Source organism: Rana temporaria, chromosome 3 (genome assembly GCF_905171775.1).
Source record: "Rana temporaria chromosome 3, aRanTem1.1, whole genome shotgun sequence".
NCBI classification, from domain to species: domain Eukaryota; kingdom Metazoa; phylum Chordata; class Amphibia; order Anura; family Ranidae; genus Rana; species Rana temporaria.
The window spans coordinates 214,175,032-214,190,035 of NC_053491.1; the positions used below are offsets into that span (position 1 = coordinate 214,175,032).

Here is a 15,004-nt window from a genome sequence, read left to right on the forward strand (position 1 = left end):
CTCACTTCCTGTTTCTCCTCAGTAAGCTTGCCCCATCATCTGGATGGGGGTTAGTCAGCCAGAACAGCTTACTGAGGAAGAACAGGAAGTGAGAAATTCAGACAAAGAAAACAAAGAAAAAAAACATTTAGAAGGAAAATCGAAGGAAAAGGTAAGCAAACCAACAATGCACTAGCTTAAAGGAACCTATTAAGAAAATAAAAAAACAAACCTTTACAACCCCTTTAAGTAACTAGGACACATGCAGAGAAATGTTTTCTACCTATCTGTGATACAGTTGCGCTGAGGTTTGTTAAACAGTTGGGGAATCCAGCCCCACCCACACTATATACAAATCCACATAAAGGGTCTGTCCCCTATCTTTAGAAGTACTTGTAGCTGACAAAGTCATTGCTCCGTTGGACTTTGCTTTGTGGCAATAAACTGGGAGCTCAGTTGTTTTATATTCTGTGTTCTAGAGAAAACGATCTAGCTGTGGGTATTTTATTGCTCTTCGCATCTTATTTAATGTGTCCTTTACGTTCTCATTTACTTCCATCAACTTTTTGTTCTAAAGTACAGATTGAAATAAAATCTTAAAGCAAAATAAACTGCAGAGCAGTTTAAAGCCCAACCAAGCACTACAAGATATGAAGATAAAACTAGTGTGCTTTTTTTTAATGTTAAACGCTGAATATTTAATTTCAAGTCATTTTTTCCACCTTTTCTAAAGCCATGGGTTTATAAATAAGTGGTTTATGTGTTGGAAATCACCTTTATCTAGAACAATTTCCTTGCCTTTTTATTTTCCATTAAAAACAATTGTTAATCACACAAGTATTTTGTAAATGTATTGGGTAAAGGGAAACTAAGGCCTCGTATACATGGTCGAGAAACTCGACGGGCAAAACACATCGTTTTGCTCGTCAAGTTCCTTGTGAAGCCGCCGAGGGTCTCGGCGAGCCAAATTTTCCCATTCCCGTTGGGGAAAAAGAAGACACGCTTTCTTTTTGGCCCGACAAGATCCTCGTCGGTTTCCTCGTCGAAAAGTGTACACACGACCGGTTTCCTCGGCAAAAAAAAAACCCAGCAAGCTTCTTGCTGGTTTTTGCCGAGAAACTCGGCCGTGTGTACGAGGCCTAAGGAATTTTTAAAGCAACAGTCAGGCTGAATTGCTCCCTTGCCCATGGTGGACAACAGATGTTTCTTTTTTTTAGTTATCAAATGATTTACAACATTTTTCTAGGATCTGTGCTGTTGCATAGTCTGAAGATATTTAGCCATAAAACTGCATCCATCTAAGTCAAACAAACTAACTTCGACCTTGAATATATTAACCACTTGCCGACTGCCACACGCCTATTTACATAGACAAAATGGCACGGGCAGGCAGATACGTCCAATTAAATCTGTCACCCAGCGGGCGCGCCGCGTGCCTCGTGAATGCGGCCGCGGTTCCTGGGAAGTCGACGTTCCCAGGAGTCCCTTGATTGCAGTCGGCAAGAGCAGAACAGGGGAATGCCTTTGTAAACAAGGCATTCCCCTATTCAGCCTAGTGACACTGTCACTGATGACCGTTCCTGTAATCAGGAATGGTCATCAGTGACGTGTCACGTGTAGCCACGCCCCCTAACAGTAAGAATCATTTCCTAGGGAACACTTAACCCCTGCAGCGCCACCTAGTGGTTAACCCCTTCACTGCCAGTTTCATTTTTACAGTAATCAGTGCATTTTTTTGCACTGATCGCTGTAAAAATGAAAATGATGTCAAAAGTGTCCAATGTGTCCGCCATAATGTCGCAGTCGCGATAAAAATCGCTGATCACCGCCATAACTAGTGAAATAAAAATTATTAATAAAAATGGCATAAAACTTTCCCCTATTTTGTAGACGTTATAACTTTTGCGCAAACCAATCAATACGCGCGTATTGCGATTTTTTTTTACCAAAAATATGTAGAAGAATACGTATCGGCCTAAACTGTGGAACAAATATGTTTTTTTATATATTTTTTAGGTAATATTTATTATAGCAAAAAGTAAAAAATATTGATTTTTTTCAAAATTGTTGGTCTTGTTTATAGCGCAAAAAATAAAAATCGCAGAGGTCACCAAAAGAAAGCTTTTTTTGTGGGAAAAAAGGACATCAATTTTATTTGGGAGCACGACCAGGCAATTGTCAGTTAAATCGACGCAGTGCTGAATCGCAAAAAGTGGCACGGTCTTTAACCACCAAAATGGTCCGGGGCTTAAGCGGTTAAAAAACCCTGTTGATACAGTGAAACATAAAATGCGGTTTAAACTTTATATTAAATATTTTTATCATTAACAGTTTAGATGTGGTATTGGATGTGTTCTATACCGACCCACCTTTATCTCAGGCTACTACAGATGAGAAATTCACAAACAATGGTGAATGAAGTATTGTTGGACATTTAAGGTAAAAATCACTCATTATTTCTGTTTCTTATCGTTCATTTCTCCAATAGTCTTAAGAAATTCAGCAAATACCCTTCTTTTAGGATTAACAGAACATCTCAGAGTAAAAAATATTAGTTTTCCACTCCATTCTCACCTCAGTGATTGCATGACATTTATGGAAAGATATTATCAATGATGGGACTTCACCATATCTTGAAAACTGGTTGAGTTAATATACTTACCTGTTGTTGCCTGGCAGCCAGCATCTTAGTTATAAATATTATAACCAGTGATACCATGGATTATTAAGGTTTTCTTCTACTATTATATAGAAAGTATACTATTTTTATAGACTGGCTCTATATAGTACCTGAAGCTGCTTAGCACTAATTTTTAGGTCAGAGTCGTTGAATTCATAAGCCACATTCCAGCCAAGTGATCCATATGTTCGCCTCTCTTGAACAAGTGCATGGAAAAAGCACAAACCAAATAACAGCTTCTTCCAAACCTAGAATGATAAAATAAAAAAAGATTTTAAATGTTTGAATTTACAATAAATATGTGCTAATATTAATATGCTATTGTTTGTATGTGAGATCATTTATAAAAAAAAAAAAAAGCCATAGCTGAACGTCATGTACATGTGTTCTGTGCGAATGGGACAAAATCAAATGTTCTCTAGATGGAGCTGGTTATCATAGGAAGTAAGTATGCTCCTTAGCTCAATCTAGTGGTTAGTAGAGCAGAGCAGAGAGACAGTGACTGACAGTTTGCTATTTAAGGCAGAATTGGGTCTGCTTTAAATTCATAATTACTCTTTTTATGGCAAATATCTTAGAGGGATAAGATATTCACCAAAAAAAAAGAGTAATTATGAATTTAAAGCAGACCCAATTCTGCCTTTAATAGCAAACTCTAGCATCGCATAATTTAAACAGGAGAGATTTACAGAATGTCCCATGTCTCCTATACCTAGATGTACTGGGCATTTTTCTGAGCTCCGGGTATGAAATAACATGATGGCGGAACACAGAGAAGGTGAGTAAATGCTCATAATAATAATAATACAGTAAAGTGAACCTGTTTTAAAGAACATGTTTTTACACTGAATAAATTAAAATGTTACATTTGCAATCTACTGCTATATTTAAACCAGTCCACATGTCTGTCTATATAGGGCTAATGTGTTTTAGGGGAAAGGTTTCATGAAAGCATGGCCCCTACCTTCTTAAAAGTCTAAGGCCCCGTACACACGACCGAGTTTCTCAGCAGAATTCAGCCAGAAACTCGATCAGAGCCGTATTCTGCCGAGAAACCCGGTCGTGTGTACACTTTTGGCCGAGGAAACCGACGAGGATCTCGTTGGGTCAAATAGAGAACATGTTCTCTATTTCCTTGTTAGTCAATGAGGAAACTTGGCTCGCCGAGATCCTTGGCGGCTTCACAAGGAACTTGACGAGCAAAACAATGTGTTTTGCCCGTCAAGTTTCTCGGACGTGTGTACGGGGCCTCAAAAGTATTGGCTTCATCTGCCGCTCATCTGCGGCTGTGGAGATAAAGTGCCTTGAAAAAGTATTCATACCCCTTGACATTTTCCACATTTTGTCATGTTACAACCAAAAACGTAAATTTGATATATTTTATTGGGATTTAATGTGATAGAACAACACAAAGTGGCACATAATTGTGAATTGAAAGGAAAATGATAAATGGTTTTCAAAATATTTTACACATAAATATGTGAAAAGTGTGGGGTGCATGTGTATTCAGCCCTCCTGAGTCAATACTTTGTAGAAGCACCTTTTGCTGCACTTAAAGCTGCAAGTCTTTCTGGGTATGTCTCTACCAGCTTTGCACATATAAATATGTGAAAAGACTGGCATGCATTTGTATTCGGCCCCCTTTACTCTGATACCCCTAACTAAAATCTAGTGGAACCAATTGCCTTCAGAAGTCACCTAGTTAGTAAATAGAGTTCACCTGTGTGTAATTGCGGGAAAAGGCGGTTCTACAAAAGTATTGACTCAGGGAGGATTAATACAAATGCACACCACACTTTTCAGATATTTATTTGCAAAAAAATTGAAAACCATTTAGAATTTTTCTTCCTCTTCACTTGGTAGGTTTGCAGTTTTGCCATACTCTTTAAATTTTCGGATGATGGTTTCAACATGAGATGTTCAAAGCTTGGGATTTTTTTTTAACCTAACCCTGCTTTAAACTTCTCCACAACTTCTCCACAACAAAGACATGCTGGTAGGTTAATTGGATCCTGTCCAAATTGGCCCAGCATATTTATGTATATATGTGTGTACGACTGTGTGTCTCAAGCGCGTCGAGATCCTACGGGGTAAATGACCGCACCAGCCAGGAAGACACAGGCTGCAAAAAGCGCCTAGAGGCGATTCAGTTTGCATGTGTAGCGCTATATAAGTCACTCATTCACTCATTCATTTGTAATGCTGTTTGTTCACTAAAGTTCTCTAACAAACCTCTGGTGGGTTCACGGAACAGCTGTATTTATACTGAGTTTAAATTACACACAGGTGGACTTGATTTACTTTGGTGACATCTGAAGACAATTGGTTCCACTTGATTTTAGTTAGGCTGGATTCACACATGTGCAGTGCGAATTCCAGCTCCGTTTCCTTTGCGAAGAGAAAAAACAGCTGTTCAGCAGTTTCTCGATGTTGTAGCTGTGGATCAGCTGACCTGGAGAGGGGAGGTGTAGTGAGCAGGGAGAGAATTTGTGTTCACAACAGAACGCAGATGCGTTCCCATACAAGATATGGTGCCTGCAATTCGCACCTAGAAAATGCACACATTTTTTGCAATGCAATGCACATATGCACAGATGCAATACACATATGCAAACCAGACACATTGGAAAGAACAGATTTTAAAATGTTCCACAAATTGGATGCGGTGTAAGCCGCTGAAGCCGGGGGCTGAATACAAATGCATACCACAATTTTCAGATTTTTTTTGTAAGAAATTTTAAAAGAAATGTTGAAAACCATTTATCATTTTCCTTCCACTTCACAATTATGTGCCACTTTGTGTTGGTCTATCACATAAAATCCCCATAAAAAATTTACATTTTGGTTGTAACATGTCAAAATGTGGAAAATTTCAAGGGGTGTGAAAAAGACCCTGCGTCTCCTCCTTCCCTGGCTTCACGGCGGCACGACTTCCCCTGTGTCTCTGCCCTCCTCCCCCTTGTCGGCCAATAGGATCGCTTCTCCTCTCAGCCAATCGGGTCTCAGGACCCGCTTTCTGAGCTGGGATTAGCCAGAAGGGGAATCAGGAAGACAATAGCGAATAATAATTTGCTATTGTCACACAACAGGGTGGGCTTGGGTTGCAGTGCCCTGCGCCCCGAGCCCACCCTTTTTTAAGCCAATTAGAGCCTCAGGCTCTAATCACGTGTTTCTAAAAAAAAAACTTTGCTGCATGCCATTTTCCAGAGTGGGTTTCCTGATGCCAACAACGGTAGATCATTCTTAAATAAATTGTGTTGACGCAGCCACTTCTAGCCTCCATCCAAAATTCTGTGTCTCAGGGTGACAATGCTAGAGCACTATTGGAGACAGGAAAAGAGTGTTGTCACCCCACAACAGTAAGTTCCCGAACAAGGAACGTCATTGTAGAATCACTAGACAATATTCCAGGATGATGTCAGACTTGTGACGAAACGTGTTGGGAGGAGTGATATGCTGATGTCACCATGCTGTTCAATGTCCCGATAGGACAGTGTTTGTATTGTAGTCAGCCAGCTTATGTTTGGTTAGCATGTTGGTGAATTCACACTATATCAAACGTGATCAAAATAGTCACAGGAGTACTGTATAGTGGGTGTTCCTATACACTTTATTTGAAGGACTCATTTTCTTCCTTTATTATTCACTTATCTTGGGACTCATTGTAACACATTTTTATCAGTATCACTGTGTTAATTTGGACACGCTTTGTCGCTTTTATTATTGTCACTTTATATATATATAGAGCGTATCTCCTATTCTGTTTATTATTTTAATGAAAAATGCATAATTTTAAATATTGAAAATTTCTTCTGAAACCGCCTTAACATGTTTAAGGTTATACCAGTTTTGAAAGAAAAGAGAAAGACTATTCCGACTTTTCAGGTGCTACTTAGTGTCAGTAGTACCTGAAAAGTCCTAATAGTTGTTCTCTTGTCTTTCAAAAATGGTATAGTCTTTGAGAATGTGTTGCATATTGATTTATTCAAGACATCATTAGCTACCATTATTTCAGCTTATACAAGGTTTTAGTTATTGCATTTACATTTACTAACCCCCCCTTTCTAACACATTAGTAAGAAAATGTTTCCATTTTGCTGTTTTTATTTATTTTTTGATTGACAAGTGGTAAACAATGAGCTACTCATATAAAATATCTTAGCTAGAAATTAATTATAATTTTGGAGAACAATACAGTAATCTTGATAACACCGTACACCTGGCTTCAACTGCAGTTGTTGTAAGGTTGTTGTTGTCTACGTAAAAAAATGTAAGCGGAATTAAACCCAAAACCCAAAATTGTATATATTGAAGCTTACTAAACATTAGATGTTGTGGCTGCATTTGTTTTATTTTGTTAGGCTTTTTTCCCCTCTATAGTCCCTTGGTGATCTGGACATTAACACACTTCCTGTATTAGGGTGCCCACACTGGATGAAGGAGCAACAGGGACACCTTTGCAGCATTGTCACTCTGAGGGGAGGGGAGTATTAGATGTACTACTAGCAGATTTAGATAGCCAAACTTCACCTAACATTTTTTAAGCAGTTACAACAACAGTTTTTTCCTTTTGGGATAAACGTTTTACATAAATAAATAAAAGCTGCCCATTGTAAGCATCCCTGTCACTGTTAAAGGTTTGTCTCGACCCTCTAACAGCTAAATCTGCAGGACAGCTTGTTCTGTTGAAAAACAACAGACTTACTGGTATTTAACCTGTTCATGCCTAAGCCTATTTCTGACATTTGGTGTTTACAAGTTAAAATCCGTATTTTTTGCTAGAAAATTACTTAGAACCCCCAAAAATTATATATATTTTTCTAGCAGAGAATCTAGACAATAAAATGGCGATTGTTGCAATATTTAATGTCACACAGTATTTGTGCGGCGGTGTTTTTTAAGCGCAACTTTTTGTAAGAAATTTACTTTCATGAACTAAAAAAAAATGAAAAAGTAAAGTTAGCCCAATATTTTTGCATAATGTGAAAGATGATGTTGCGCCGAGTAAATATATACCAAGCATGTCGCGCTTTATAATTGCATGCACTCGTGGAATGGCGACAAACTACGGTACCTAAAAATCTCCATAGGCGACGCTTTTAACTTTTTTTACAGTTACCAGGTTAGAGTTACAGAGTAGGTCTATGGCTAGAATTATTGCTCTCGCTCTGACGATCGCGGCGATACCTCACATGTGTGATTTAAACACCGTTTTCATATGCGGGCGCGACTTCCATATTCGTGTTGCGCAAGCTCACGGGGATTGGGGGGGGGGGGTTTAAATATATATATATTTTTTTCTTATTTCTTTTATTTATTTTTATAATATTAAATTGTGTTTTTTTTTTACATTTTGATCACTTTTATTGCTGTCACAAGGAATGTAAACATCCCTTGTGACAGTAATAGGTGGTGACAGGTACTCTTTATGGAGGGATCGGGGGTCTTTGCACTTCAAAGTATTCAGATCGCCGAAAACGGCGATTCTGAATACTGTGTACTTTTTAAAAATCCGACGCCATTGGCAGCCGAGAAACCCGGAAGTGACGTCATGACGTCGCTTCCGTGTTAACATTGCGGAGACTGAATCAAAGATGTTTACGGCTTAGTTTCAGTCTCTGCCTGGACACAGAAGGTGCCGGATGGAGGATCGGGTCTCCCGGTGGGACGGGAGGCCCGGTCAGAGCGGCGAGAGGCGGCGGGAGGGGGGGGGGGGTTTGTCCCCTCCCGCTCCTCCGGCATAACAACCGAGCGGCTTTTAGCTGCATCGGTTATTATGTCTGGATAGCCAATCGCCGGCTCTAAACAACGATACCGGGATGATGCCTGCAGCTGCAGGCATTATCCCGGTATAACACCCGAAAGCCGAGGACGCATATATGCGTACGCTCGGCGCGAAAGGGATAAAAAAAGAAAGAAGTCTAAAAAAAATTAAATAAATGCAGCCATCACATCTAAGAATTTGGTAGCTGCAATATAATACATTTTGCTTTTTGAGTTTAGTAATGCTTTCAATACAATTAGATATATAAGCTTAAATTAATGAAATATGTTTTCTTTCTTCTGTGTACAGTTCCAATTGAAGTCCTCAAAGGTTAAAGTGTAGGATGGCAAACTATTAGCACCAACAAATGTAAAGACAAAGAACTATTTGTTAAAACTATTCGGAAAATCAGCTTCAACAGTATTCACCAACAAGGAGGTATGCCAATATAAATCCAGGGGATCTACTAGGTTTATGTAGTCTTGCAGTCCATATTTTTGCATGTGTGTATGTACAGTATTTAAGACAAATGGAACAGGTCCAGGAATGCAAATCCATTATTTTAATGTAATTGTGATTGAGTTACTAAGTTGAAACATGAAAGCAGATGAAAAAGCACTTTATTACTATAGCAGTAAAGAATGGCTTGTATTTTATAATTAATTTTACTTTACATTTTTATTAGCTTTAAAAAGCAATCCATGGAGTGTGAACATTCTTAGTTACTTTAACCACTTGCTTACTGGGCACATATACCCCCTTGCTGCCCAGGTGAAATTTCAGCTTTCAGCACTGTCACACTTTGAATGACAATTGCGCGGTCGTGCGACGTGGCACCCAAACAAAATTGACGTCCTTTTTTTCCCCCAAATAGAGCTTTCTTTTGGTGGTATTTGATCATCTCTGTGGTTTTTATTTTTTGCGCTATAAACAAAAATAGAGCGACAATTTTGAAAAAAAAAACACAATTTTTTACTTTTTGCTATAATAAATATCCAATAAAAAAAAAAAATTCTCAGTTTAGGCCGATACGTATTAATCTACAAATTTTTGGTAAAAATTAAAATCGCAATAAGCGTATAGTGATTGGTTTGCGCAAACATTATAGCGTCTACAAAATAGGGGATAGAATTATGACTTTTTTTTTATTATTATTTTTTTACTAGTAATGGTGGTGATCTGCGATTTTTGTCAAGACTGCGATATAATGGCAGACACATTGGACACTTTTGATACATTTTTGGGACCATTCACATTTATACAGCGAACAATGCTATAAATATGCACTGCTTACTGTATAAATGTGACTGGTAGGGAAGGGGTTAACACTCGGGGGCGAGGAAGGGGTTAATGTGTGCCCTGCTAGGTGATTCTTACTGTGGGTGGATGGGATTGACTGGGAGAGGTGACCGATGGTTGTCCCTATGTTTACACACAGAGCCCCACGTCCCTGTCTCCGTGACTGCAGATCGCGGGTGCCCGGAGGATATCGCAGCCACCAGGCACATGCATCGGTACCTGACTGACGCGGCGGGCGTGCCCGCGTGCAGACAGTGCCGCTCGCGCACCCCCCAGTGGCTGGAGACCAGAGGCCGTATATAGACGGCCTCCCGCAAATTCAGAGCCACATTGTGGCCGTAAAAACCTGCGGGCGGGAAGAAGTTAAGTATGTCATGATTAACATTATTTAACAACAAACAACCCTAACTTTATAAGTAAAATAGTAAACCATTGTGCGGTATAAGATCTTGCAATAAGTTTGTATAGTGTCCTTTGATCCGTCTACCCCAATAGGTGCTAACTGTAGATGCATTCAATTACACTCTTTATAAAGGTGACAGGTACAATAAGAATAAATCAGTAGTATCCAATCTGGTATTAATTATACATCACAACCTTTTAAATAGTTAGAGGCTCTTTGATTTTTAAGCCATTCTTGCCAGTTTCTTATAAAATTATTAACCAAGGAGTTTTTCCGAGCTAGAAGAAGCTCATATTGGGCTTGAGTGTTTATTCTAGCGATCACCCTTGACAAGTTAGGAATTTATGTAGATTTCCACATGCTTGTGATGGTTAGCCTTGCCGCTACCAGAGTATGTGTTACGATCGTCCAAAAACATAGTGGGTATCTATTCAGATTTATTTCTAGTAAGGCTATTTCTGGTGTCAAATCTATTAACATGCCTGTGAGGTCTGCTATAAAAGAGGAGCTAGCGTTCCAGAAACTTGTTACAATTTTTACAGGCCCATAGTGTATGGTATAGGTTAACTAAAGACTCATTGTACCTCCAACATAATGACAATATGGAGGGGAATATTTTTGCCAATCTATATGGGACCACCTATTAAGGATTTTTTGAGAATTGTCAAAATGTTCAATGCAAGCAGATGTTTTAGTTATTGTTGTTATAGCTTTTTTCCATTGTTCCCAAGAGAATGTTTGTGAGAGGTCTTTCTTCCATTTCAGCATGTTGGGATTTTCCCCATTTGTAGAGATGGATGAAAAGAGTTTATAAAAAAAAAGATACTCCCTTTTTATATTTAGATGGTTATCTGTTAAGTATTCCCAGATTATCGTGGGAATTGGTTATGTCTTCTAGTTTTAATTGTTTTAGGCGGTTGTTTTTGTTCTTTTTATTTTTGACTATGTTTTTGAGAGGATCTGGTAGATATTGGTAGGTTTGAAATCCTTGCTTTGCATTTTAAATGTTTTAGAAATTCATGTGAGTAGGGATGAGCTTCAGGTTCAGGCCAAACGTAAGTCTGAGGCAAACCCAAGCCTTTTGTAGTTCGAGAAAATTGACAAAATAATGTTGCAGTTCACCTCTATAACAACCATTCCTATTGTACTGGTGTGCAGTCACACTGGAGCAGAAAGGGGCCATCCCCAAACTGTTCCCACAAAGTTGGAAGCATGAAATTATCCAAAATGTCTCGATACGCTGATGCCTTAAGAGTTCCCTTCACTGGAACTAAGGGGCCAAGCCCAACTAATTTCCCTTTGATCTTGCTGGCCTGCCACCATTACCAGTTCCTGCTACCACACAAAAACCACTATGCCAGTGTGAAAAACCTCTGCTCTCACATTTTTTTATTTAAGAGCATTTACTTAGAATAGTGACAGCTATTGCAAACGGGGGGGGGGGGGGGGTGCTTTGATGCACACAACTGTATCGCACATGTATACAATGACATGCTTCACAAAAAAGAGCTGCTTTGCCTGTGTCAGCAACAAATATGCAACCAAAGCCTCCTTGTGTGAGCCTTGTGTGCCTGTCCCCTTAACTTTTCCCCTCCAGCTTTACCTCAAGTTCAGTGGATCCACATCCCACATTACTAAATGTAACAAAAGTAATGGCGAGTGGGAGGAAATAAAAGGGGGTGATTTGGGGCACAAATGTACAGTATGTGATGATGCGCTACACACAAAGGACACCTTTGCCTCTGTCAGCAACAAGTGTAAAACCAAAGCCACCTTGTAGGATGGTTGGCAAATCTATGCACTTAGGTTTTCTCTCTGCAGCTGTGCCTACAGTGTGGTAGATGCAGACATCAGCAGGGAATGTGGCAACAAGTTTTCAGTAGATTATCCAACAGAATGTACTCTTGTATCAGGGATTGTGGAAACATTCCCTACTACTCCTTCTCCTCCTAATTATCAGCACCCCAACATTACGACTCCTCATATTCCTCTTGTGCCTCCTACTCCCCGATGGCATACCACATGCATGTGGAGCGCAGGAATGGCATTCTGAGCAAAAAAATTGGCACTGTCCCTGGACCGTCAGGTCCAAATAATGAGTCCTGCCACTGTGGTGCATCCTCATCAAAGGGTTTATCCCTCATAGGAGGAAGAGGAAAAGGAACCCATATAAATGGCTGATATATGTACTTGGGAGGGTAACGATAAAGGGTACACTAGCATCACTTGCAGCCAGGTGGCTGCTTTATGACTGGGAGGATTAAAAAGAGAAATGGTTTGTTGGCCACTTCACTACGTCATATGCCATTCACCACTGGTGGGGTAAAAAAAAAACAGTTCTTCAGAGCCTCTCCACACATCCTCTCTGATATGGGTGACCAGCAAGGAAGATTTTGCGAAGGGCAGGCAGCCCATGGCCATGGGATTCAATGCTTACTTTTCAACTACCTAAAAAAAAAGTATACTCCCAACAATCTGGCATGTAAATTGCCACCATCCCTGATAAGTCAAAGGACAAAATTACCTCAAAAGGTTTGGGATTTTATGGGCAATGAATATATATATATATATATTATTTCATTCATTGCCCATAAAATCCCAAACCTTTTGAGGTAATTTTGTTCTTTGACATTTTAACTACCTTCCCTTTCTCCTGGCCTTAAGTTGTATCTCCTCTATTTGCTGCTGCCTGACCCATCCTCTGTGTTATGGGAATTCTATTGCAGTAAGTTTCCTCCTGGAGCTATGCCTCAAATGTGTGGTAACCAGCCACCATCAGCAAATGCAGTAAATAGTATATTATCATGCATCCTCAAAGCAAAGCATTTTGGACTCCCTCTGGGATGGTGGCAGTAGCTCACCTGAGTTTGTCCTTGTATCAAGGAGAGTTTTTCAAATAAAAATTATATCATATTATCCTACATAATGCATGCAGTTTAGGGGGGGGCGTGGCTACCGTGCAGCTGAATGGCTGTGTGATCGCGCTGCTCCGCTCCAGACACAGGAACCACTAGTTTCTGAAATGACACAGCCGCCTAATTTCACCTACTTTCACTGCCTTGAGGTTCATGGACACCAGGGAGATGACCCGCAAACGGAAAGAGTCGGCTAAACCCAAGAAGTTAGATGACTTCTACCCGCTGAAGAATGGCGGCCTACTTCAAGATGGCGCTGGCGCTGCAGGCTGCTCTCCTTCCTCATCCTATGGCTCACAATCTAACCCAGGAGAACTGAACGGGTCTTCGCAGAGGGCTCCGGAGGTGCCTACCGCGCTGTCCCGCAGTCCAGCCAAATCAAAGCCTCGCCTGGAAGGGGAGGCTGCCCAGGTAAGCCCGGGACATGAATCGATGGATGACACAATGGGGCTGGTTTATCCCTTTACTGTGTTCCCCACGTCGAGCAAAGCGGTATCTGATACCACACTTAAAGTATCTTATAACACACTGATCGATGCACACTATGACCATTTGGATGAAATTGCATGGCTAAGGGCAAAGGTCGCAGATTTGGAGGAAAGGTCAAGAAGGAACGACGTGAAGATTCGGGGGGTACCTGAAACTGTACTCCCCACACAACTTCAGCAGTATGCTAAAGACATTTTGCAACAGTTGCTTCCATCTGTCCCAGAATCTGAATTACAAGCGATCGGATTCACAGACTACCCAAACCATCACATCTCCCAGATAATATACCCTGTCACTCCCGCCGGCAGTCCCGATTTCGGCCGCGATTTGAGAGACATCTGTGCAGGTTTCTGCACAGATGTCAGTGTAAATTGCGGCCCGAAATCGCAAAAGGTAGTACAAGAACTGCTTTTTGAAATCGGTGCGGCGCCGCAGATGCGGCGTCGCACCGATTAGGACGGCGCCATTGCCGACAATTGGCGGCATTTGAGATGCGATTTCACATGTGAAATCGCATCTCAAATCGAATGAAATCGCACCCAGTGTGAACCTGGGCTCAAGTATTTAATTCATGTAGATCGCACAGTCATCGCGACATGTATGGCGATGTCTTTGTTGTCGGCGAGATGTGGTGGCCTCAAATGTGGCTTTTTCTGTAATTGGATGTGTCAAGACAGAGAATCAGATAGCGTATTTTCGATTTCAACACATGTTTACCTACTGCCTAGGGAGTTTTTCATTAACCCTTCACTAACCTCTTGGTTTCCTTTTGGTTTTACTTTTCCCTTTCCAGTCTAACATTAAAGCATTAAAATATTGTAATACCAATATATCGATTCCGCTATGCAACCTGACACACACTTCATGCCCATACCCTGATCGCTATCATTCTCTAGAGAGTTTCTCTATTTAGAATGAGGTTCACATGTTGGCAATTGTCCGCTAATAGCGGTTATTTTTCATTAGCCTCATATAGCCACATGGACACTTCCCGACATTTCAAGTGCCTTTTTTTTTTTACTATCATTCCATACTACTCTGCATGTTTACTCATTTACTGATTTTTAGGATATTTTAGAACTCTTCTATAAACGGCCACACATGTTCACATCCTTTTGTTTCTGTCTTTGTATTAATGGTTCAGCTCACAATGAATGTTTAACCAGTCCAGATAGATGCCCGGTGTCTCAGTTATTATTTCAACAATGAGTAAGTACTGTAGTAGTGTGGTACCCCAGGGGTGTGGTGACCCAGGATTCTCAACCAGGCAGGTTGAGGGGCTCCAGGGAGCTTGCAGTTTACAGAGGAAACTGGCATTCAAGTTTCCTCAATGGTTAATAAAATCCCCAGTCCTGGGTTCAGGCTTTAGAGCTGATCAGCACACTGATTGTGCAGGTGTGTGTGGGCCTGATAGGAGACTCAGGACCAGCGTTCTGGGCTCCACCCTCCCCAGGAGTCCAGGCTTGCAAGGGAGA

At 40.5% G+C, this 15,004-nt stretch overlaps 1 protein-coding gene across 1 annotated transcript in view; it reads right to left on the reverse strand.

Moving 5' to 3' along the window:
* Positions 1-15,004, reverse strand: part of LOC120930418 (dynein heavy chain 3, axonemal-like) — a 530,045-nt gene that overhangs the window by 69,819 nt on the left and 445,222 nt on the right. The window contains exons 25-26 of the mRNA XM_040341605.1: positions 2,758-2,907; positions 2,642-2,665 (exon numbers count right to left, since the gene is read on the reverse strand). Of these exons, the coding sequence (XP_040197539.1) occupies positions 2,642-2,665; positions 2,758-2,907 (174 nt within the window). The remainder of the gene's footprint in view (positions 1-2,641; positions 2,666-2,757; positions 2,908-15,004) is intronic.